This window comes from Candoia aspera, chromosome 8, assembly GCF_035149785.1.
Source record: "Candoia aspera isolate rCanAsp1 chromosome 8, rCanAsp1.hap2, whole genome shotgun sequence".
NCBI classification, from domain to species: Eukaryota; Metazoa; Chordata; class Lepidosauria; order Squamata; family Boidae; genus Candoia; species Candoia aspera.
Genome location: NC_086160.1, coordinates 54,190,122 through 54,214,650, shown reverse-complemented (window position 1 = coordinate 54,214,650; position 24,529 = coordinate 54,190,122). Strand labels below are relative to the sequence as shown.

General features: G+C 38.5%; 1 protein-coding gene across 1 annotated transcript in view; it reads left to right on the top strand.

Annotated features, from left to right (window-relative positions):
* Positions 1–23,594, top strand: part of EGF (epidermal growth factor) — a 47,270-nt gene extending 23,676 nt beyond the window's left edge. The window contains exons 9-20 of the mRNA XM_063310728.1: positions 873–1,009; positions 1,516–1,664; positions 2,635–2,739; positions 3,423–3,646; positions 6,167–6,334; positions 6,828–6,983; positions 7,567–7,683; positions 8,282–8,407; positions 11,617–11,758; positions 14,105–14,269; positions 22,517–22,637; positions 23,556–23,594. Of these exons, the coding sequence (XP_063166798.1) occupies positions 873–1,009; positions 1,516–1,664; positions 2,635–2,739; positions 3,423–3,646; positions 6,167–6,334; positions 6,828–6,983; positions 7,567–7,683; positions 8,282–8,407; positions 11,617–11,758; positions 14,105–14,269; positions 22,517–22,637; positions 23,556–23,594 (1,649 nt within the window). The remainder of the gene's footprint in view (positions 1–872; positions 1,010–1,515; positions 1,665–2,634; positions 2,740–3,422; positions 3,647–6,166; positions 6,335–6,827; positions 6,984–7,566; positions 7,684–8,281; positions 8,408–11,616; positions 11,759–14,104; positions 14,270–22,516; positions 22,638–23,555) is intronic.
* Positions 23,595–24,529: the final 935 nt, after the last annotated feature.

The following is a 24,529-nucleotide window of genomic DNA, read 5'->3' as shown; positions in this document are numbered from 1 at the left end:
GGGTTTTCCCTCTTTTCTCAACACAGTTTTGGCCACAAACACAATCTGTGAATCTTTCTTGAAGATATGGTAGATGACATTGTCAGGGGCTGGTATCTCCCTGCCTCCTATTGGCCAGTTTAAGCTCATATAGGCACAACCCTTCTATCAGTCACAGGATACTGATCCATGGACATTTTGGCATGGGCCGCAGGATGGACAAGATACATGCTTTTTGTGGGTGCATCTGTCCATGTAATGCCTGACTGATGTTTCTGATCATTCTGAAATAAGATGCTCCAGCATATGGTGCACTTTGCTAAAATGTATAGCTCAATATAAGCATGGATAGATCTTAAAGAGATCTAGATACCATCTTCCTTATTTGCTCTTCCATCAATATAAGCTATCTTGACTTTTTTTTACCATACCCTGTAGACACCCTTGATGGGACAAGATGAAAAGCATAGCTAAGCTAGATAGTTCACCTTAATGTGGGAAGCACGATTGAGTCACAAGTTGGTGTGTAATGGAAGACTGAAATTATAGGGTGGGTTTTTTGCACTGTTCTCTGAAGGAAGCCCACTACAAGTAATTTTAATCCTGGGGGCGAAAAATGGAAGTAGGTAACAATATTCATCTACTGTACCTGTTTTGAAAGATATAAGCAGCTGTCACATTGGCATATGTTAAATTCATTGGCAGATTATTATCTTGGTTATTTAAAATCATTTTGTAATTAATATAATTTGTGATTAGTGCCAAGTAAGGATTTGAAATGAGAAGAAAAGAGGGAAACCACATAGCACAATTTGCTTCTTTCCATTAAAGGTTTTTATCTACAGAGTGTTGAAGGAGAAGGGTTAACCTGCTACTACATTTGTCACAAACAGGACCTAGGCCATTTCTGTTGTTTGCAAACAGTCAAGATATCCGTAGCATTGCTTTTGACGGGACGGAGTATTCAAGCGTCCTTGCCTGGCAGATGGGAGTAGTCTTAGCTCTGGACTATGACCCGGTAGAAAGTAAGGTAAGGCTTTTTTTTTTAAAGAGGATTTCAAAATATTGCAAGGATCAATGCTCTTCCTGCTTTGCATTTTAACTGCTTAGCTCCTGATGCTCCATGATATGGATGAACTGCTCCTTATCACTACAGGCCTTGGGGCAAGTGACTTGGGCTTCTTAAAACAATGAACGCTTGTCAGCAGTTATATGCTAACACGACATATCTGTCATACCTACAGTATACTTTCCACATTTCTTTTAAAGATACTCCATTGGTGATATTCAGGCATGTCTTCTGTGGTTATGCACCTTGACTTAACACTGTCTGTGCTCAAGAGGGGAGGTATCAGTTGGTTTGGAAGAAACACAAGTTTGGCAGGAGTACAAAACACAATCTTAACTTTGTAAATAACTTAACTACTTTTTGCTCAAATAAATGTCATAATGTGAGAAGTAGTGGGGGGGGGGAAATCCTATCCCCGACTAAGAAGTGCAGTAATCATCTGTGAACCCTCTGTTTCCTCATTACAGATCTATTTTGCCCATACAGACCTGAAGTGGATAGAGAGATCTGATCTGGATGGCACCAATCGTGAAAAAGTTGTATGGGATGCAAGTGAGAGACCAGAAGGGCTAGCATTGGATTGGATTAATCGTAAATTGTACTGGACTGACCCAGGGTATGCTTTTAGCATGGATATTGTAGGACATCTATTGCTAGTAAAAAAAGTTGGTGGTAAATAAACAACTGGCCAAAAAGAGAGAGAGTAACTGAAATGTCTCTAAAATGGCAGCATGCATTTGTGTGCTTAAAACTAGTCACAACAGAAAGACCTAGGAATAAAAAAGGCCCAGAAAGACCCTTTGCTGAATAATATGGTAATCAGAAGCACTCATGTAAAGCAATTTCTTTTTGAACAGACATCCTATCTCCTTTTGGAAAAAAACAATCCCAGGAACAGTGTTAGGAAAAAAACTCATGCACACACAATCAATTGTGTCTTCTGTCTGAAATGTCATTTTTTATTCACTTAACAGGTCTCTCTTTTGGGTTTTCCACATACAAAGCGAACACTTTTTATTATGTCAGCAAGGTCATCAAAAATAAATGCAGCTGTTTTTCCTAAGAAACAGGATACAAATTGCTGTATTTGCATATAATAATAATTGGTTTAGAGAGCCAGTTTGGTGTAGTGGTTAAGGCACCAGGCTAGAAACTGGGACACCCTGAGTTTTACCCCTGCCTTAGGCACAAAGCCAGCTGGGTGACCTTGGGTCAGTCACTTTCTCTCAGCCCTAGGAAGGAGGCAATGGCAAATCTCTTCTGAAAAACCTTGCCAAGAAAACTCCAGGGACTAGTCCAGGTAGTCACCAAGAGCTGAAAATTGACTGGAAGGCACACAAACAATAATTGGTGCTTTTCATGCAGTTACTAGCATCATAATTTATAGATGCCTGGTTACTCCTACTCTTAATCTTACGCAGTTTACAACTCCTGTTGATAGGAGAAGGCAGGACTGAGGAGAAACATCTTTAACATATTTAATTAATATAATGGTGTGAGAGAATTAGCTGGAAGGAGGAAAGTAAAGGAAGGATGAAATAGAGTTATTGCAATAAGAAATCACTATCTTTGTGTATACTTTACAGGAAATCTAGCATTGAAAGTAGTAATCTAAATGGAATGCAGAGAAAAATAATTATCCAGGAGAAGGAGTCTTATCCTCAAGGAATTGCTGTTCATCCATTTACCAAGTAAGACATCAAATCAAATTTGTTTCCAAACTGTTACTGGGTGACATTATGTTCAGATTCAAGATTTGGAACTTTTCCTTTTTTGCTGAGTTTGGTGATCTATTTTTCACAAGGATGTCAAAAAACTTACCTATGAACTTTCCTGAGCAGAGTTTTTTCAGTTACAGTTATTGAAGGCGCAGATCCAACAGCATTAAGTCTTCTGCACCTCATGAGCTCTTGACCACAAAGGATAAGTAGAGTGTAAATAAAGAGTTAAGGATTTACGGTATGCTCCCTCTTTGTCCCTCTTTGTCTGCTCTTTGTTTAAGAGATTGGTAATCTGAGATCACTTTCTTCTGCCTTTCTTCCCAGGCAGACATGCACAGAGCACATGCTCTTTGATTCTTCTCTAGCTAGGATGTAGCTAGATAGATGCTTAACTTTTTCCTATCCCCATAAGTATTTCCTGTAAATAAATCTCCATTATGTTATAGTCATAAACCTGGCAGTTGTCCAATGACTTGTGCTTATTTTAATCATGGTCAAGGGATCAAAGATGGATTTTAAAATTCCAAATGATTACCTATGAATATTGTTTATATATCACTCTGACGTATATAGATTTTTATGTATTCTTTGTGCTGCAAGGTGAAAGTGATTTTAAAAAGTGCAATGACTTATTCTGTTTTCCTTCAATAAAGGGAACTGTTTTGGACAGTCCTAGGGATCAATCCACATATTGAAAAGTCTACTTTACAAGGCTCAGAGCGTGTCATAATAGCAAATTCAGACTTACTTTTGCCCAGTGGAATAACTATTGACTATTTTGATGACAAGTTGTACTGGTGTGATGCAAAAATGTCTGTTGTTGAAACTGCAAACCTGGATGGTTCTAGTCGACGAATACTTACACAGAATGATGTAGGTGAGGCTTCTGGATTGATAGTTTTCTGTCCAATAATGCACATATCATAATGTCAGTGGAGGAGTAACCTGAGTACCCCTGGGTTGTTTTTTTAAAATTTATTTACCACTTACCATGCAGTGCAGCTCCAGAAAATTGGCTAGGGGCCCAGTGATGAAAGTGGCAAGTTCCTGAAAATATCCATGATAGTCAGCTGTATATTTGTTTGCTGGTCATCCATCCATATTGCATTACTTTTCTGGTCTTATTCCACCTTGTCCCAAGATGAAGGTCAGACAGCCATGTGGAAAATGAAGAAGCAGAATTTGTTTTTTGAATGGGAAGCAGCAAAGTGTTGAAAGAATTATATCTGAACTCAGCTGTGGAGAGCAAATAGCATTAGGTCCCATTGTTATACCCAGTCCACATCCCAATGTATGTTTTGTTCTGACAAGTCAACAGGGCGCTAGCTTAGGGAGGGGGCTTAAAAAAGGGGCTTTCTTGGTGTGTGTGCATGTGCGTGTGTGTTTTTCCTCTGCTCTTTTTTGTTGATCTTCTTGAAGTTTTGTCTGTTATTTGCAAAGAAATATGAATAAATCTTGGGAAATGGAAGAATGCCCATAAAGGGAAGAAAATATTTATAGAACGTAGTACTTTTTTTCCCGTTTAGCCCTGCTGTTAATAGCTAAATATTACTGTAGTGATTCTTATTGCAGCACTACTGCCATCTAGTGCCATTACTGCCACTGATGGTACTGAAAGGATGCCTGTGTGGAGGGCAGATCTTTAAGGAGAATTGCTCTTGAGATTCAGTATTACCTCTGGGTTGGGGCTAGCACGCTTCCAAACACCAGTTGTAGGGGAAGAACAGAAGGGGAGGACTATGTCTCTATCTTGGCTTGTGAGCTCTCCAAATGCAGATGTGCCTGACCACTCAGAAAGCAAATGCTGGCTAAGAAGGTTGTGGTCTAATCCAGCATGGCTATTTTTATGTTCTTAAATGAGTATTATGTTTATATGAGGACAGAAGAAGCTTCTGTGTGAGCACTCCAACACTTCCAGTGTGCATTCTCTCGTGCAAGAGCCAGACTCTTAGGTGAAGACGGGCCATCATTTGGTACCACACTAAAAGAAGGACAAAAGAAAATGAGTGGGGATATGCCATATATGCAGACAGGGCCAGAATTTTCAATATTCTTTCTGTTTTGGGTGGGGAAGGGTTAAGCTTTTCTGTATATACTTTTTATGTGCTTCCTGTCATAAAATGGCAGGAAAATGCAACTGATTTTTAAAAATTGTGCCATTGAGCTCTGGATGTGTAATAAGAAGGATCACTGGTTGTAAAGAAATGAGGGTGGGGACGAAATATGTCCCTAGGGCTGATTGCCCACTACTGCATTAAGGGAACAAAGATAAAGACAGTGTTTACACTTAATATTACTACGGATAGTCCCCCTTTAGTAATCACAGTTGGGACCCACAACTCGGATCCCAATTGTTCGCCAAAGCGGTCACTAAGTGAAACTGTGACTATGCTTTTGATCTTACTTCAGCTTTCCTTTGCTTTACAGACCTGTGATGGTTGTAAATGTGAGGATTGGTCACAAAGTTACTTTTTCATCACTGTTGTAACTACAAACAGTTGTTGAATGAAGACTACCTGTACTACTATTACTATCCTGATTTTGTGCTCTTAGGCGTCTCAGTTCTGACAAAATCATCAGAGTCATAAAATCCTAGAAGATTGGAACTTTTTAGATAAAAGTAAATACATGACTGATAGACTGACAGTACAAAAGAATGTTCTGGACTATAAATAGTAATCGGTACTATTTAAAGTCAATTCAACATGAGCTAGAACCATTTTTCTAGTAGAACAAGCTGTCAGTGAGTTGACATCACATTGCTTTAAGCGTTGGACAGATTATTGCCAGATGTTACTGATCACCATTAGGTGATACAGAGTCTCCAAATATTGTTGAACATTCCTTCTTTTATCCACTAAAGTTGTAGTGCCAATGATGACATTTTCAGTCTAATACCATATGGAGGACTGCATGTTCTTCCCTCTGCATCTGATACAGATTGATGGATGTGCTTTAGGCAAGAGTCTGATCTAGGAATTTAAAGGATTCTACCTCACTCTGACTCTAATCTTCAACCTATGACAAGGAAGTGCAACTTCTAGTAGCTAGCAGACTATGCTGTGTAGGGTACTTCTAAGGCTACTGTCCTAAAGTGGGTGGGGCTAGGAGCCTTTAAGGTTGTTCAGGAATTTTAAGGAATTAAATGTTCCCTAGCTGCCCTACTTCAAAAGATGTCCCCTCCCAAAAAAAGTCAGATTTTGGTCTCATCTAATCTGGAGGGATCTGCAGATTGCAGAAGAGATGCTGAGATAATCCATGAAATCCCTGGACAACAGGTTTTGAATCTTGATCTGCAGTTTTCAGAATAGAATTGTATTGGGTGCATATTAATTGATGTGTTACTCTGTAGATGTATATAATGGAACTATCGATAATCTTTATATCTGTATTTTAGGCCACCCATATGGCATAACAGTTTTTGAGGACCACATTTGGTTGTCTGACTGGACTAGGCCTTCATTACTGAGAATAGACAAGAAAAATGGCCTCAAGAAGGTACGCCTTGGAGGAACCATGCTGAGGCCCTCTTCACTGCTTGTGGTTCATCCTTTAGCCAAACCAGGTATATTTTAAGTGTACTTTGGTCTTTTTCTGATTAGCATTTTCTCAGGACTTATTACAGCAGTGCTTCTCAACTTCAACAACTTTAAGATGTATGGACTTCAACTCCCAGAATTCCCCAACCATTGTATTAAGGGTTCCAATATATCATAAGCAGGCTTGCTGGCCAGCTTCTATTTGGCAAGTGCTGTAAATAGCGATAATAAAACTGGATTATAATTATATAGCAAAACCTGCCCCAGTAATCAATTGAAAACTTTTTTAAAGAAAAATATTCTGATTGTCATGATTATTATAGAACTATGTGTATCTGAAGCAATGTGATTCTTTGCAGCTATTACTGGTCTATTTGGTCAGCTACAATGTATTTCCTTTTTGTTTTAATTTGGCAGTTGAATATATTACAGGGATACTTGTCCACTAATAATCAACTAATTATTCTGAAATGATGCAGTGCAGCGGTGTATACCAACCTGTTATTTTTGCCCTTTCAGGCCGTATCTCTACATCCAAGGAAGATGTGTCAGGAAAGAAAATGTTTGCACTGGAAACATCCTCCCAGCATCTTCTGAGTAGCAGCCAACATGGTGATAGCAGCAGGGATGACCAGGAGAAGCAACAAACACTGACTGCTGAAATCGTGGTGTCTAGTAAAGATTGCCTTTTCCTATTTCATAATGACTGGAGGAGACAAATGTCCTCAGTGACTGGCAAAATGGCCAATAGGGACTAAAGAAGGATCTCTGCAGTTTATGGGAATGGTTGTTATGATCATGTGCAATTGGAGCATGGTTAAACAGTGTGCAGCAACCGGCCTCGTGACAAATATTATTTATTTATTTATTTTGCAACATTTATAGCCCACCCCAAGCCAAATGGACTCTGGTCATGTTACAAAACGTTTCTAAAGAAAAAAGTACAAAATACTGGCTAGCAACATATTAAATTAATCTAAGAGCTGAATGCCCGCTGTTTTGGCTGGTTTGCAAAATGCAAATAGGGGAGAGGCTATCTGTACCTTGGAAGGAGAGAGTATTCCATAGAATGGGGTCTGCCATTGAGAAGGCTTCTCATCTTGTCCATATCCCATGTGACTTGCAAGGAGGGGGCAGATGGATATAGTTTGAAAAGTTAGCTGTAGTGAGTTAGTCCACAGCAATTTGCTACTCTGAGCTCATAAACTATAGACAACTATAGAGTGATGTATTTCTTCATCATTATTTTGTGCCACAGACCAGGAGGACTGTACATCATTGGGTTGTGATCTCAATTCCCAATGCACTGAACATCAAAATGGTGCTATGTGTGAGTGCCAGAGAGGATTCATCATGGAAGGTCAACTGTGCTATGGTAATTTCACCCAGCAGATTACAGAATAATATTAATATAGAATATTTTTGTGTGGGTTTCATCTTGGGTCATCATTCTGAAATCATGAAAGTACCCATGGCCCCATGCCAGTGTCTTCAAGCTCTCCCCCCGGTCCCCTCAGGTACAAGCTATAGATTAATACGGAACATAGCAACTATAAATTAAGGTTTAAACTTAAAGGTTTTTTATTTTATTTTAATATGCTTTCATGGCTGGTTTATACTTTTCTTTAGTTTGCTGAAAAGAATGAATTATGCCTGACACTCAGGCCAGTCAACATTTGGAGGTCCAAGATCATATTCGAAACCAGTGTATAGTAGTTAGCAGTGTAACAAGTTCAATAAATAAATAAATCCATACAGATAGTGAGTGTGGTTCACTTAGAGAAGATTTGATTCATTATATTTATATCCTGCCTATATACCACCAGAGAAGGTATATTTACAATTTAAGGCAGCATATGTAATTCTCCCCAACCTTATTTTATCTTCATAACCCTTCTATGAGATAGGACTTAACTCAGATGAAACGTCTTTCCTGTATAGTCTCCCAGTTTTCAATACTTTTTATCTTGTAGATGTTGATGAATGCATTCTTAACAAAGAACACTGCAATCAGAGCTGGTCGAGGTGTATCAATACTGAAGGAAGCTACTTCTGTGAGTGCCTTTTGGGTTATACTGAAGATGGGCTTCATTGTTCTGGTGAGTTATTGAGATGAAGGATGTTCTTGCAGTCGTTTTGAATAATGTCTCCATCCTACATGGAGGGATTTTTATGCCAAACTTCTAGACTTCTTTATTTATCTATTATATATATATTTATCATATTTATATGCCACCCATCTCATAGAAACAGGACTCTGGGCAATGTACAACAAAACCATAAAAAACAATAATTACAAAAAGACTCTAAAATTAAAACTTAAATATTATTATATAAAAAAAACTAAAATGGGTAGGGAGAGCATAGATGTTACACACTATGTAGCCACCTCATTAAATCCCCATTTCCCTGAGATCTCCAAGCCTGTTGACATAACCAAATTTTAAGGGACTTCCAGAAGGACGTCAAGGGGGGGGCAGTCTCATCTCGGGTGTGGGGAGATGATGTTCCACGTTATTTAATTTCCCTCAGTTTAGGGAAGCAGTGTTCCACTGAGGCCTAGTATGGGAGATAATAGTAGAAAAATTAGTTGATAAATTTTCATTTTGATTGAAATATTGCTAAATATGGAGTTTCAAGAAATTGCCTTAATGAGTCCATAATTCTTATACAAAGTAGCTAGAAAAGGGAAGGTAACGTGCAGGGCATGGACTGCATATGCCCCCCTAGGTTTTTCTTTATATATATATAATCTCCAGAACTCCTCAAAATTATACTAATTACACTACAAATTCAGTACAAAACTGCCAAATTATAGCCAAAAAAAATCCAATTCTGTTTTATAGATATTGCAGTAAAAAAGATGTTAAACCTGTGATGGGCTCAGTATCCTTATTTTATATTTAAAAATGGGCTGAAAATTCCAGAGATAGTAATTCCAGAGATACTACATCACTGCAACAACCACAGCCAATTGGAGAATGTCAAAAAACCACAAGAAAGCAGTCCTTGGCACTGAAAAGACTATCTTCCCTTGTTAAAAGTTTTACTTGCAGATGCTAGGCTTGCACTCTATAAGATAGGTGGCATTGTTTATCCACTTCTTCCAGGCTTTCTGCATTCCTGGTGATGTTTAACATCATCAGTTCATCAATATGCAAAGCCTCTAGATGTCAGGAGATGTTTTCTTCTTCTGTTATTTGGCAGCATTAATGGAATGGATGACCCAATCAAGATTTATTGGAAATCATTAACCTGCCTATAAATGAAAGCAAGTATTGAGTCAGTCATAACACTCATCAAATAATTTTATGTTTGTTTAATAGTCATGAGATTTGAGTTGCTGACATTTCCAATCAGAGTTCATTTAAAACTATGTTCCTAATCAGACTCCCTGATCTTCATAGCTAGAATGTGAAGTCTGACATTAAATCATAAGTCTACTGTCTAAGAGTATTGCTTTCCAGTTCAGTATTGTAGGAGATATGAGGACCAGCGGTTTTAGCAGTTTGTCAGCTTATCTCAAACAACTGTGCCAAGTCTGATGCAAATACTGTCCTTTTTTTTGCAAATTGGCAGCTAGATTTCAGGATGCACATTCCTTTCTCTCCCATATTCATTTAAATTCCCCCTTTCTTTCTCTTGCCGGTTTATTAAAATGAGTAAATCAGCTTATTTTTCTTATATCCCATATTCTCTGTAAAAATGGAAATGGTAACTGCACCAATATATCTTGATTTGTTGTCCTGCTGAAATAACAACTCAGGAGGAAAACCTTGGTTCTGTCTTGCCCTAAAATGATGTTTTCTTTGGCATGGTAGAAGAGAGTACGCCTCAATGGATCTGCTTTGTGCTTTCAAAGTCTCAGTATGGCTTTTTCAAGGCCCTCTACAGCCCTTAGCAGAACAGTGTGCTGAACCTGCAAATGCATGCCCAGAAGATATTGAGTCAAAAGGACTCAAAGCAGCCATGCCAAGTCTTTGAATAGCTACAGCTGCTTCTCACCAAAGCACCTTGTCAATATTTTTTACAGACCCGGAGAACAGGTTGACAGGATAGCTTCTTGGGGAGCATTAGAAATGTCTGAAAAAATTCACTTGCTAAGAGAGATGTGTCTTGGGATCAACAGTTGGTGCAGCTGTCCTATTTGTTTTGCTTTGGGGGTTTTAGAGTTGTTCTTTTTATCCTTTTTGTTGTATTCTGTGCCATTAAAAAGGATTGTGAAGGTGTGTACAACATACTAAGCAACACTATAAATCTCTGCAGGAATTCTGAAACTAACAATATATTCTTTTGAAATATGGTTGATGCTAGCTGCAGGTCCTTGATCAGCAACATGGACCCTAATTTACTATCAATGCTGAGTAGCAGTCTTCTTTAGCTCTTCCTCAACTGTTATGGACCAGGTTCCCTCTCTCTCTCTCTCATTGTACATATGTATAGCCTGCTTTTCTCTGAGACCTTACATGGCCTCGAATAGTCTGTTAATGAATAACCAGTCCAAAATAACTCAGTATTTAAGTGAGGACTTGCATTTCCCTTGCTGAAATACGGCATCTTAGACACTGCATCACACTGGCTCTCAAGTAGTCATTATTAAGAACATGATATTATGCAGTGACATAAAATAACATAAAAACACAGGGAATTTCATATTTTGCATCCCAGTTCTGTTGCATTGAGACCTGCTAAGTGGACATTTCATTGTATCTGCCCTTTGGAACAAGCTACCCCCAGGGGTAAGACAGGCCACCACTCTCCTGGCCTTTCGGAAGTAAGAACATGGCTATGCCATCTGGCCTAGGATGGGAGAGGAGACAGCTACTCATGGGGGTGGTTGGCCCCGTGAGAGGGCCAAGGTTAAGATCTTCCCATCTTGAGTTTTGTATTTTGTATTTTGTATTTTATACTTGTATTTGTAATTTTATGTATTTATATTGAATTGCTACCATTTTTATTATTTGTAAGCCAGCCAGAGTCATTGTGCACGAGATGGGCAGCATAGAAATTTAATAAATAAATAAATAAAATAAAATAAAATAAATCTGCTTTTATTCTTTCCAGCAGCTGATATTCACTGTTTTAAAAGTGGGGAAAAAAAAGGTGAAAGGTCTCCTGTGCAAACACCAAGTCATGTCTGACCCTTTGGGAGGACACCACTTTTGTGATGTTTTCTTGGCAGACTATAGTGGGCTGGTTTGCCATTGCCTTCCCCAGTTGTCACCTCGAGAACCTACCCACGTATCAAGTCATTCAAACTTGGCCTTGGGCCCAAACACATTAACCCCTTCTCCCCAACTTGTTTCAGAATCTGTCATCACTCCTTCTGTTGCAACCAGGGATGAATCTACATTATCTGAACAAGAAGGTCCTATGGATTGCCCATCATCATACTGTTTCCATGAGGGAGTTTGCATTTATTTTTCAGATCTGCAGATTTTTGCATGCAAGTAAGTATTGAAGTCCACTATGCTTCCATCGTTATTAATTTGGTCAGTGTCCAGTTAAATAAAAGACAGGTTAAATAGTGTTGTTAGGCATGTGAAATGCATTTATTATATTTATATCCCATGTATGCTTAATGCATACATAATTTCTCCTCTCCTCCACAATGATAAACTTGTAAGGTAACTTGGGATGAGAGAAAAGGACTGATCCTAACTCACTCAGTGAGCTTTATGGTCAACGAAGGAGCCTGGTTTTCCCCGACCCTAGTTTTGAGCATTTAGCCTAAGCCACTTACAGAACTAAAAACATGTGAGGATATAATGTTTGGATGAGGTACAGAGACGTTCATGTCCCCTCACCTCTCAAGATCCTTGTGTGCATCAGCTCCAGCTTTGATGTTTTTGCACTGAACATAGGGGTGTCTGTAGGGTAGGGTCAAAAAAATCAAGATGGTGGCCACAATGTTGTGATCAAAGTTGTGCCTGGTTTTTATGTTGTCACATGTGTGATACACGTAAAACCCATGTGGAACTTTGATTGCACCATTGTGGCTGCCATCTTAACTTTTTTGGCCATACCTTTCAGATACTTCTGACTGAGCAGGAAAGGATGAGAGGGATTTTAAGCACATTCTGCAGAAGCCTCCTACAGTCTTCTTGCAGATAATTTCACTCCATTTGAGAAGATCCAAAGATGGAGCTGGAAATTTGAAAAACATCTTCAGCTTGCTATTTCAGTTAAGACATTCCATATATTGTTCTTAGGTGCCACATATCTATGTCAACCTGAGTTTGAGTTCTACATTATTTTATACTTGAGTTCTACATTATTTTATACTTACTGTTCTTGTGTATACAATTCTACATTAGATGGCAGTGTTTCATCATTCATCAACATGCAGATTTAATTCCATCAGACTGAGAGAAAACATGCCTGTCCCCACTTTCCAGACATATCAAGATGTTTTATAACTTACTTTAAAAATAAACCTGATTTTTATACAGTACTAAGATTGTAGCATAGCATATTTTATTGTAAGCCACCCAGAGTCCCCCTATAGGGGAGAGATGGGCGGTGAATAAATTTATAAAATAAATAAATAAATATGGTGTCTCACTTTTATAGTTCAGAATGTATTATTAATTATTTAACTGTCCATACACTTGTTTGTCTCCTGATTCTATCATGCTGTCAAGTTAACCCTCCAGATCTCTGAATGAGATGGGTCTATAGAATTCAGTGAAAGTTAGAATTGCCTTTTTATTCATCATGTGATCCCTACACAGTATAATTCAGAGTAAAGTTGGATTCAGAGAATACCCTACAGAGCAGGAAGGAAAATGTTACTTTCAAACATTTACTTTATATGTCTTTTAGTTCCCAAGCAAGCAATACTAACATTGTAAAATGTGGGCCTATTGACTGCAGCCAAGATAAAGCCAACATTAAAGCTCTCATTCATTTAAATATTTTTAGAAGTCACATCCTTACATTTCCCAATTTGATGCCTTCCAAATCTCATGGGCTACAACTCCCATAATTACCACTTGTGCTAACTGGGACATGGAAATTGGAATCCAAATGTATGTGGGGGGTAGCAGATTAAGGAAAAAATGTATTATAGCCATACTTAATCTGGGTGCCCTCAAATGTATGGATCACAGTTCTCAGAATTCCTACAGTGGCTATTGTGATAATTCTGCAGCTGAAGTCCAGGTTGAGGAAAATAACATAATAAGTCTGCCAGGATCATGCTGGTGGCTTATCTAATTCATCATTCTATACCAGTGTTTCTCAAGCTTAGCAACTTTAAGATGTGTGGACTTCAACTCCCAGAATTCCTCAGCCAGCCTGGGAAAAGTCATAAAGGTGGAAACAAAGGTGGCATCCTCCACCGTTACTCCCCAAGCAGATGGTATTTAAGGTATATTGCTTAGGATTTTGGAGATAGTAAACGGCCCTCAAAACTAGCAACCATGATAACTTGATCTTTTCTGAATTTGTCCAAGACACTTTAAACGAAATGTCATGGCAGAAAAATTCATAGTTTCATTCTCCAATAAGTTATTTATTTTCTCAGTCCTGAATTTCCACATGTTTACTTTTAACAAATGACCTGTTCTATCATTGTAATGTGATGTACCTCTATCAGGTTTCCTTTGGCCCTTATAGGAGAGCACTGTAACCCTCTAATCAAGTGGGTTGTCCTTTCTGCACCTTTCCACTGCTGCTTTTTCTCATGTGGTGGCCAGAAATCACAATTTCCCACAAGGACTGCACTGCACTGAGTGAAATCAACCACTCCTGGTAATTGGCATTGCCTTCTTTGTTGGTTTGCTCACCAACAGCTGTGCGAAAGGCTACCTGGGAGAGCGCTGTCAGTTTAGTGACTTGGAGTGGTGGGAACAGCAACATGTGATGCACATGAAGAAACAAAACATCGCAACTGCTGCTTTCCTGGCTATGCTGTTCTTGGTTCTCCTCCTCGGCGTGGGTGCCTTCTTTTTCTACAGGTAGAATTCATTTCCTGTTTATGATAGTCCATTGGTATGTTGCTTGTGATCATCATAAATTCTTTCACACATGGCAAGCCTAAGAGGAGAGATTTGTTTTCTCATTAATTTAACATTCATGTACATCAGTGTTCCTAATATACACGTACAGAAATAAGAATGATGAGGCTGTTTTAATTTATGGCTGTATGTCCTACCCTACCAGCCTTTTAAAAATTTCTAGCAATATGTTTCAGGAATTTAAATGAGTAACTTCGGAAGGTTGAATTTCAGCTGTCATATAATGTTTGCAGACATGTGGCCTAAAGCCTATTCTTTGAGTCATCTGTTGGAGGCAATGATGAGACCAGCATTGCACTATATGAGGCAAACTCTGCCTCTTTTGTACATGTGTCATGATGTCATATGCATATATGAAAAGGACAGAGTTTGTGTCATGATCGTACAACCCCACTTTTCTCATTTTGATGAAAGCGCTGGATCCTGTGGATGCTTCTGCCTATTGGACATCTGAGACCCCAACCAATGGATCTTTAAAGAATAGGATAGGAGTAGGATGCAAGCCACTTTGATGGCTGAAAGTGAAGAGGAACTGAGGAGCCTTATGATGAAGGTGAAAGAAGAAAGTGCAAAAGCTGGCTTGCAGCTAAACCTCAAAAAAACCAAGATTATGGCAACCAGCTTGATTGATAACTGGCAAAGAGAGGGAGAAAATGTAGAAGCAGTGAAAAACTTTGTATTCCTAGGTGCAAAGATTACTGCAGATGCTGACTGCAGTCAGGAAATCAGAAGATGCTTAATCCTTGGGAGAAGAGCAATGACAAATCTCGATAAAATAGTTAAGAGCAGAGACATCACACTGACAACAAAGGTCCGCATAGTTAAAGCAATGGTGTTCCCTGTAGTAACATATGGCTGCGAGAGCTGGACCATAAGGAAGGCTGAGCAAAGGAAGATCGATGCTTTTGAACTGTGGTGTTGGAGGAAAATTCTGAGAGTGCCTTGGACTGCAAGAAGATGAAACCAGTCCATACTCCAGGAAATAAAGCCCGACTGCTCACTTGAGGGAACGATATTAAAGGCCAAACTGAAATACTTTGGCCACATAATGAGAAGACAGGACACCCTGGAGAAGATGCTGATGCTAGGGAGAGTGGAAGGCAAAAGGAAGAAGGGCCGACCAAGGGCAAGGTGGATGGATGATATTCTAGAGGTGACGGACTCGTCCCTGGGGGAGCTGGGGATGTTGACAACCGACAGGAAGCTCTGGCGTGAGCTGGTCCATGAAGTCACGAAGAGTCGGAAGCGACTAAACGAATAAACAACAACAGGATGCAAGAAATTGAAGAATTATAAAAAGCCAGTATGGTTATAGTGGTTGTTGTTTTGGCTTGGACTGGGGATATTGTGGTTCCCACTGGAATGACAGAAATGAACTTACCTTTTATTCTCAGGATAAATTTAGAGAAAAGCCCCCAAACTGTCAGAAAAAACAAACAACCCACCCCCAAGAAAAGAAAGAAAAAGAAAAAACAAAGAACCCAAGTGGAAGATGACCTCGCCAGGATTTCCTCAAAATTGCACAATATATGCTGTGGTGACTGTACTCCATCTAGAAGTGCCCTGTTACTCTCATTCCCTAATTGTTGTTATTTTCTTAAAAGTGCAACAACAGGATGGATTCACCTTGGCAATTAAAAGTCATGTGATGAGTATATGTTATTTACATTGGGAACAACAGAGCTTCTACACAGCAAATTATTTTCCGAATATTTCAAATTCATGCCAGAAAGTTGGTGCATGTGTCATGCTTTTCAGAAACAAGTGGTATGAAAAGGATGAGCTAGAATGAAACTGGAGTCAGAACTCTACTTGGCTATGTTTATACATTAATGATATATAAAATCTTATCTGCCTATATGCAGTTCTCAGAATATGAAGTAAGCATGTCTTCCTAGGAACAGAGTTCAGTCATGTCCAAAAACTATACATATGAAATATTTACATTATTTGAATCCCACTATTCAGGCTAACAATTTTCCTAGCAATTTACAAGCAATATAAAAATTGTACATAAAATATAACTTCTAGGATCCTTCTTGAAATAGAGTTAATAATAATGATCCTCCTGGATGTCAGCAGAGAAAAGGCCTGTTCCTCTTCCTCTCTTCAGGCATCCTTCCCACTGTACGGCTGGTAATAATGGCAGGATGGGGGGAAAGGGAATATCCAGCTGAGCAGATGTCGATGGTGGTTGTTCCCAGGCTTTCTCTGGCTCTTAATCAATATGATGAGACTGTCACAAGACACAAGGTAAAAGTAATTCCGATGAGAAAATAACCTCTTTTTAAAAAGAAGGGCAGAGCTGATTGTGGACAAGGCAATGGCATCTCTGTTCTCTTAAGTCAATTTATATCAGGTAAGAATACACTGAAGACACACCATCACTGTGCACTCATCCTCATCTGCTGAAAAAATAAGCAATCAGGTCTGCAGGCCTAATTTCTCAGTAGTGATAACATCAAACACTTTGGCTCAGGGTTCTTAATTGTTAATTAGCAAGGCCAAATTTTAATCCCCTGCTTTACATGCCCTGCTTATTCAGCTGTACAATCCCTAGCTACCCTGTATTTTAGTTTCTCTGCCTTCTTGGACTCACACAGCTCATCTTGACTATGTTTGCTGGGAAAATTAAATCTCAGTCAAACACGTATCTACCAAATCCTTCAGTGAAGCTGAATAATATACTTTGGGGAGGCTGAAGAACTTGTTTCTTGAGAATTCTGAAAAAAATGTGAATATCTTCCTGAGTGTCTGTTAGAACACTGCATGTGCCTCTTAGTTGGTGGCGTACAAACAGCAGAAGGTTGGCTTTTAATATATTGTTGGCTCTAGATTAGATATCATAGTAAAGGTAAAGGTTTCCCTTGACATTAAGTCCAGTCGTGTCCGACTCTAGGGGGCGGTGCTTGTCCCCGTTTCAAAGCCGAAGAGCCGGCGTTTGTCCGTAGACACTTCCGTGGTCATGTGGCCGGCATGACTAAACGGAATGCCGTTACCTGCCCGCCGAAGCGGTACCTATTAATCTACTCACATTGGCAAGTTTTCGAACTGCTAGGTTGGCAGGAGCTGGGACTAGCAATGGGAGCTCACCCCGTCACGCGGATTCGAACCGCTGACCTTCCGATTGGCAAGCTTAGCTGCTCAGCGGTTTAACCCGCAGCGCCACCACGTCCCTATCATAGTATTCATTTAATAAGATTGTTAGATGGTGGAAATCTTCCTGTTCATTTTCCAAGCCAGGAACCAATTGAAACCTCTAATTGGCCGAGTCAGAAATAAGTTTATTAGTATACAAAGCAACTCAAAATAACCATATATGATGGCTGCACTATACAAAGAGATCATTTAGTATTTATACATCTAATGACGCATAAATACATTAATTTCATTTGCCAATCTGCTTTAATCTAATTATCATCCTAATATTTTATGTAGTAACTTCAGGGTGGGTTTAGTTTGAAATAAAGTACAGTTACTTATCAACAGAATAGAATGCACTATTCATTAGCTCTAGTCTATTTGTCCGAAGCCAACTTTGAATGTATTATTTCAGTGGAACAGTTTGAGTATTCCTTTCTCAAATGTTTATCTAGTCTCTAGCATGTGAGAAAGGCTTGTCCTGAAGAATTTCTAATGCCTCTTGTTTCTATCAGCTAAACATTCTTACAGCATGAACATGCTTGGGGTACAATTGGTCTTTTATTGTGCTTGTGGTGTATTGGTACCATTAGTAGGGCTTGCTGCATGTGGCAGAGGCAGAGGTACAGGTAAAGCTGATAACCTTGTCTACACCTTCTCTATATTATTAAAAAGCATTATGTAAAAGTCTCATATGACCAAAACCCACAATCGATGCTGAAAGTGAATATCTATGGGCCCATCTGGAGGCTACCATGATATATAGAAGATTGTGTCTTAGAGTGCATTGTTTTCTTAGTGTTTGTCCCACATGGTTGCAGGGTTTGCTTATCTTTGCACTGTGCTCACCTAGTTCTTACAGTGAAACTATTAGTGCATGGTGTCAAAGGGTTTATTTATCAGCTGGCTTGTTACAGAGTCTGACACTGATTAGGGCTGAGAGGGTATGACTGGGCCCAAATTATCCAGCTGGATTCTATTCGTAAGGGAGGAGTAGATCCTGGATCTTCTTGCTCCTTGTCCAGCACCTTAACTACTACAGAATACTCACTCTCAAAAAGGCATGATTGATTTGATTGTTTATGATGAAAGATTGAGAAAATCAGTGAAGAATATCAGAGATAATCAATTGGAATGGGCAATTATTTGATAATGTCAAGAAGAGATCTTGGAAAAACGGATGGGGAAAAAAGGAACAGTAAAAGAAATATGAGTGATAATAGAATGATTTCAGGAAGAAAAAGCATAAATGATACTTTTATGGGAATATATTGGAGAGATTAATCTTGCAACATTATGAATGGAAAGTGGATGTAAGAAAAGAGGATGTGGAAGCTGCTTGGAGCACAGTGCAAGAAATTTTATTAGAGAGTGCCACAGTAGTCTGTGGAGTTGCACTGAATGGAATGATGACTTGAAAGAAGATGTGAATAAGAAAAAAATGCATGATTGTATGCAACTGCAAACAATTTGGATGAAAGTAAGACTTTGTATTATGTATAGGCAGTAAAATAGGGCTAGGATTAATTTATCTATAGAGCTGAATAATGTATACAGATGTATGCATAGAGAAAAAGACAGTTTCAATCAAAGACAGCAAGGAACAATCAAGATTAAAAGAGGCAGAGACAATGAGAGCAGCTTTATGGAAACAAATGTTCTGGAAATGGATAAAGATGGCTAAACAAGGAACCTCTAAAAGAGAAAATGCAATTAAAGGTAAAATGAATGTAAGAAAGGAATTCTATGGTATGTTTGTTGATTTAGAGAAAGCATACAATAAGGTGAATAGGTGTGGTGCCTCCACTGGAGTGGGGTTCAAAAAAGCCAAGAGTTTAGCTGGAAGGAGTTGTTGAGATCCTCAAAATGCAATATATGAAATGGTGTATAGATGTTGTGAAAGCAGTGATGGGTTTGAAAGAGTCAAAAGATGTGGGGTGAATGGTGTTGCTGGAAATTACCCTTAGCTGTATTTCCTTGTCTCGTGTCTTCAACTTTTTTGGTATTTACTTCTTACTCTTTTTCTGTGCTTGGCATAATGTTGCTAATCCTTGAAAGGGAATAGCCTAATGGATATGTATGCATGTTCCATAACATCACATTTTTTAGGTAAATTGTTTTCTCAAAACTGTTCACTGCATAAAATCCAATATTCCTGATTTTAACAAGCCACATTCTGTTAGTTTTTATGTTGTTTAATTGTTGGTTCTTTGTCTGAGAAACTCCATTCCCTGATTCTCTGAACTTATATCCATGCATGTTGATACATGCAGATAGACACATGTACCAGATTTTTAATTTTTATATCAAGGACTACTAAACCAACTTTGGCAGAGCCCTCATCTGTCCAAAATCACGATCACCTCACATACAAAGACATGATGGCCTGATGTACATGAGAAAGGGACTTTGGTATTAGATGTAGTTGTACATTGCTTTTGTTCTAATGTAGAACATGCTCAATGCTTATATTGTTTGTCTGAAAGCAGTACTGTTTTAATTCACATTCAACTGGAGTCAGAAAGCTACACTAAATGTTGACTGCAGTTTGCTGAGTTCTCAGTTCAGCTGAATGGTCCATATGACTCAAGTATTTAAAATATAGAGGCACCCAACTGGTGAAATTGGTAAAATTAACATCGTCATCATCATCATCATCACCACCACCATCAGCACCACTACAATAATAAAAATACAGTGAACATTTAAAATTTAGGAACCCTGATTCAATTCATTCCACTATTCCTGTATCTCCACTTCTATAAACATTCTATTATTATTATTATTATTATTATTATTATTATTATTATTATTATTATTATTTGTTTGGGCCTGATTTACTTTTCTGTTTTACCAAATGGTTTTGATCAATGTAACTGTTTATCTCGAAAGCAAGTTTTCAATTACATGCTCGGCTGGGTTTATATTACCGCTATCAGTAGGCTAACCAGATCAAAATGGAATCACTGATCTAAATCCCCCTTTAACTGGAGCCCAGAAGTCAATATTTGAATCAGAATTGCTATTTCATTCTCTACTCTGCTATATTTTAAGATGTATTGATTATGTTTTGGAAGCAGGTCAGTAAAAGGTCTTCTTGTCATCCATAAAACATGAACTCATATTGCTCCTGAAGAAGCTCGCAGAACTAAGAACATACACTCACAAAAACAAAACCTTAACTACTACAGAATAGTAGTTCTGCTATTCCAAACAACATGGCCTGCTGGGATAAGGCTTATAAAACACAAACAGTTGTCTTCCTATTGCTGCCATATTTATCTACTAAGAACCCTTACTAATGGGACCTACAAATAAATCAATGTTTTCTTCTTCAGGGTGCTAGTCAGAGGGCCATACTGCAGTTTATATAATGCCATTCCCCTTCTTGAAGTATGCTTATTCTACACCGTGGTGGGCTGTGTGTGTGTTGGAGGGTACTTCAGCAAAACGTGGGGTTCTCTCAAGTCTACTTATACAGTATATGGATGGTACCTTTGGTTATATACCACCCAATTAAGTGTGGATGTTGTTTGGGACTATGGTACTCCCACATGGACAACGAATTTGCTGTCAGCAAATGTTAACTTTTGAAAGGTGAGATTCTTCCTCAGTGTAATCAGTAGATATATGCAACAGTAGCGTAATTAATACAGTCCATTGTTAGTGTCCAAAGTGCTTTACTTATTATTTAAGCAATTTTATGACAATAATGTAAAATGGGGTGGCCGGTTCCAGATATGCTGGAATATCTCTCACAGCGGATCAGTAATAGTTTAGCAACAGCAACAGAAAAATGGATTTTTCCAAATTAAATGAAGCTGAAATGATGAAAGCTTAGAACAGGGAAGGGTGGACTTGAATGTGAAAGGATTATGAGCTTGGCTCAGTTTTGGAATGTAAATAAACTTTGCTCAATAGCAAATCTTTGTCTTTAGAACTAACTGGAAATCATTTGCACTTGAGGGTCTATTAAAAGTTAAAGCATATCTGGAAAGTTTGAAGTCTGTCCATTTTTATTCTGGAGGTGAATACTGATTATCCTGAAGAGTTGAAGCTGTGGGAAAGTGACTTCAATAAACTTAATCAAATGGATCTCATTCCAGAGAAAACTAACAAACATCCAAAGAAATCAAGATGCAATTAATTGTGGGTGAAGCAATATACACATTGTTTTAGGCTAAGGGTTGCACTCTGCCTTTGAGTAGCATGCCACAGATTTGCACATCCATTACATACACAAAGTGGGTGTGACCGTGGGAAAAGTAAATGTGAGTTTTCAATTTAAGTTTAAATACAATTAATACGAATAGTCCCCATGCATTTAATACTTGAAAGAACAGGTTAGGGATAGATCATAATGGAGAAAATCTATCTATGTGGTTGCTAGGAGACGAAAACGACTTGATGGCACATAATCAAGTATTGAGAGAGAGAGAGAGAGAGAGAGAGAGAGCAAGCAACAATTGGGGACCACATGTATCTGAGGACTTTGGTGATGCACACCCGGATGAGCATTTCCAGATAGATTCAATGAAACTCTTGGATAAGGGCCACTGACATTTTGTCCTTTCCCTACCCATGTGAAGTAAACAATTTTTAAGTTTCGCATCTTCATGGAAACAATATTGATGTTCCGTATATCTGAGGACTATAAGTTAGGGAAGACTGAACTCGATCTCTCCGTCTCTCTGTCTCTGTGTCCATCTCATTATCTTTAGCTATGGCCAGTAGTGTAGCCTCCTCCTTCTTCTCCCACAGGTATGTTCCAGAGTCATTGAACTACAATTCTGATAATTGCCATCTAGCAGACCGTGCCATCTGGGTGTAAATATTGCTCCTTTTGGAGGGCATAGTTTGGGGAAGACTGCAATAATAATTCCAGCCTCAGCTGTTAAAGATCAGTGTTATGCTGCACTAGTTTGGCAGGGATGGAATGGAATTCAGCTAGCAAAACAAATGGGTACTTGAACTGTATGTTATAGTCAAAATATTTTTGTCCATAGAGAGTTTTATTTCCTTGATCTTTTTTTTTTTCTTTTACAGGAGACAACAGAAGTTTTCCAAGAGGGAGCCTTATGTAGAAGACAGAATAGACATAACCTGCAACAGCACCCATACTAGCCCTAAAAGCGACAACATGAAGCTGCCAACTCTTAAGCCTTCGGTAATTCTATAGTAACATGGAGTAGTGCAAAACAAAGGAAAGATCAAAGGGTAGCAGGGATCCACTTGAGATTATCCATCAAATGCTTCATATATTAAATATATTAAATAACCACTGGGAGGCCTATCAAGTATTTTTCTATGAACCCACAGTTCTTCTTAGCTCATTGCTATGTGATCCTTCAAAGTTCACAGCTGCCAGAATGCATTGCAAGCAAGAGACAGTGTTATTGTTAGCTCTGCACAAACAGTTGGAGGGATGTTCTAAATTAAGGAATGCCAACATGATGACATGACTGATTCATACTGCAGAGATGAAAATGCACTTTGTTTCTTAGAGACCACTGCTGGCTTGCTCCTCTTTCCATATTGAGGGGCCTAGCAATGCTTAATGAAGTGCAGAATCGCAATCCAAGGTTTTGCAGACTACCTAGGACATTTGGCTTGGAGGTGAAATGCCTTTGGATGTATTTGGGCAGCTGAGCAGTGAAAGAAAGGAATGAGAAACTGGATCTCATGATATGTTTCATTGTACTTCACATGGACAGTAATTTCATTCCATCCAAAATAATAAATGGAACGATGCAGAATTAATCAGCTAAGTAAGTTATGTTTCCCATTTGCACTTTTCCTGTTTATTACAAGATTAAGTGGAAAACCCAGCAGGTAAACTTCTAAAACAAGAACGTTGCTTTAGAACCACAGCTATCCTTCTATTTCAGACTGTTCTAAATAAAGATGCCCTTAGCAGCAGTTGTTGCTACAATTAATCTCAGCTCCTAGTATAATTTTCATTGAATATTAATGTTTATTATATATCTAAATATTGGACTGAGTCAATTAAATCAAATCTTATTTAATCTTCCATAACATTCTTTGCATTGTTGATTTTTCTCCTCTTGATTGCTTTTGTTGATAGTGTAAGGATCAGTTTCATGAACTTATCAACCATAGTTAATAGGATCAAAATTTATTTATTTGGTTTATATCTTGCCTTTCTGCTTTGGTGAGTACTTAAAGTAGCTATCATAATGTAAATAAAGTAAATATAAAAATTACAAATACAGATTTAAAATTACAGTCAAATAAATGCTAAAATCATCTAAAAAATTAAAAGCCTGGTGAAAGAGATGCATCTGTGGAGTCCTTGGTGCTCCCTGACCTTGGTTGTTTGCTTGCAGACATTTCATTACCCAAGTAGGCAACATTATCACTACGACTGAGTATGGGGTTTGCTGCCTGTTTATATATATTACCTTCCCTGCCAGTTTTGGTGGGGCTATGATTTCTTCCTGGGTGGTCCCTTGATTAGAGTATTGTTTTCTTCCTGGTTGTTTGTCTGGTATTGATCCTTGCTTCTCTGAGTGTTGGCTGCTGGAGGGAATGTGTTCTAGTCTTTTTGTTTCCTTCCTAGGTTTTTTTTTATTGTCTCTTTTGAATGCTATGTAAATGTGGCTTATCTCTTTGTGCCTATTGATGGCTGATTTGTCTAAATGCCACGCTTCCAGGAATTCCCTAACAATTTAGGATCTGGATTAATTAATTAATTCACTCATTTTATCTGGCCATCAACTCACATATAACTCTAAGTCACAATCATTAAATCAAAAATTTAAAAAACTTGGTTAGAAAAAAAGACATGTTGAACCAGGGTAATAATAATTTAACACAAGATACATAAGATGGCCTCACCAATGCTCTGTTCCAATGCTGGGGGGAAGAGCCAAGTCTTCAATGTTCCATGAAAAGCCAACAGAGTTGGGGTTGTCCTAATGTCAAGGGATATGTTTTTTCTGTATGGCAGATGCGGTGACAGGGAAGATATGCTTCCTGTATCCCATAAGATGACACTGTTTAATTGAAGCAAACCAGTTTGCCCAACCTGTCTGATCT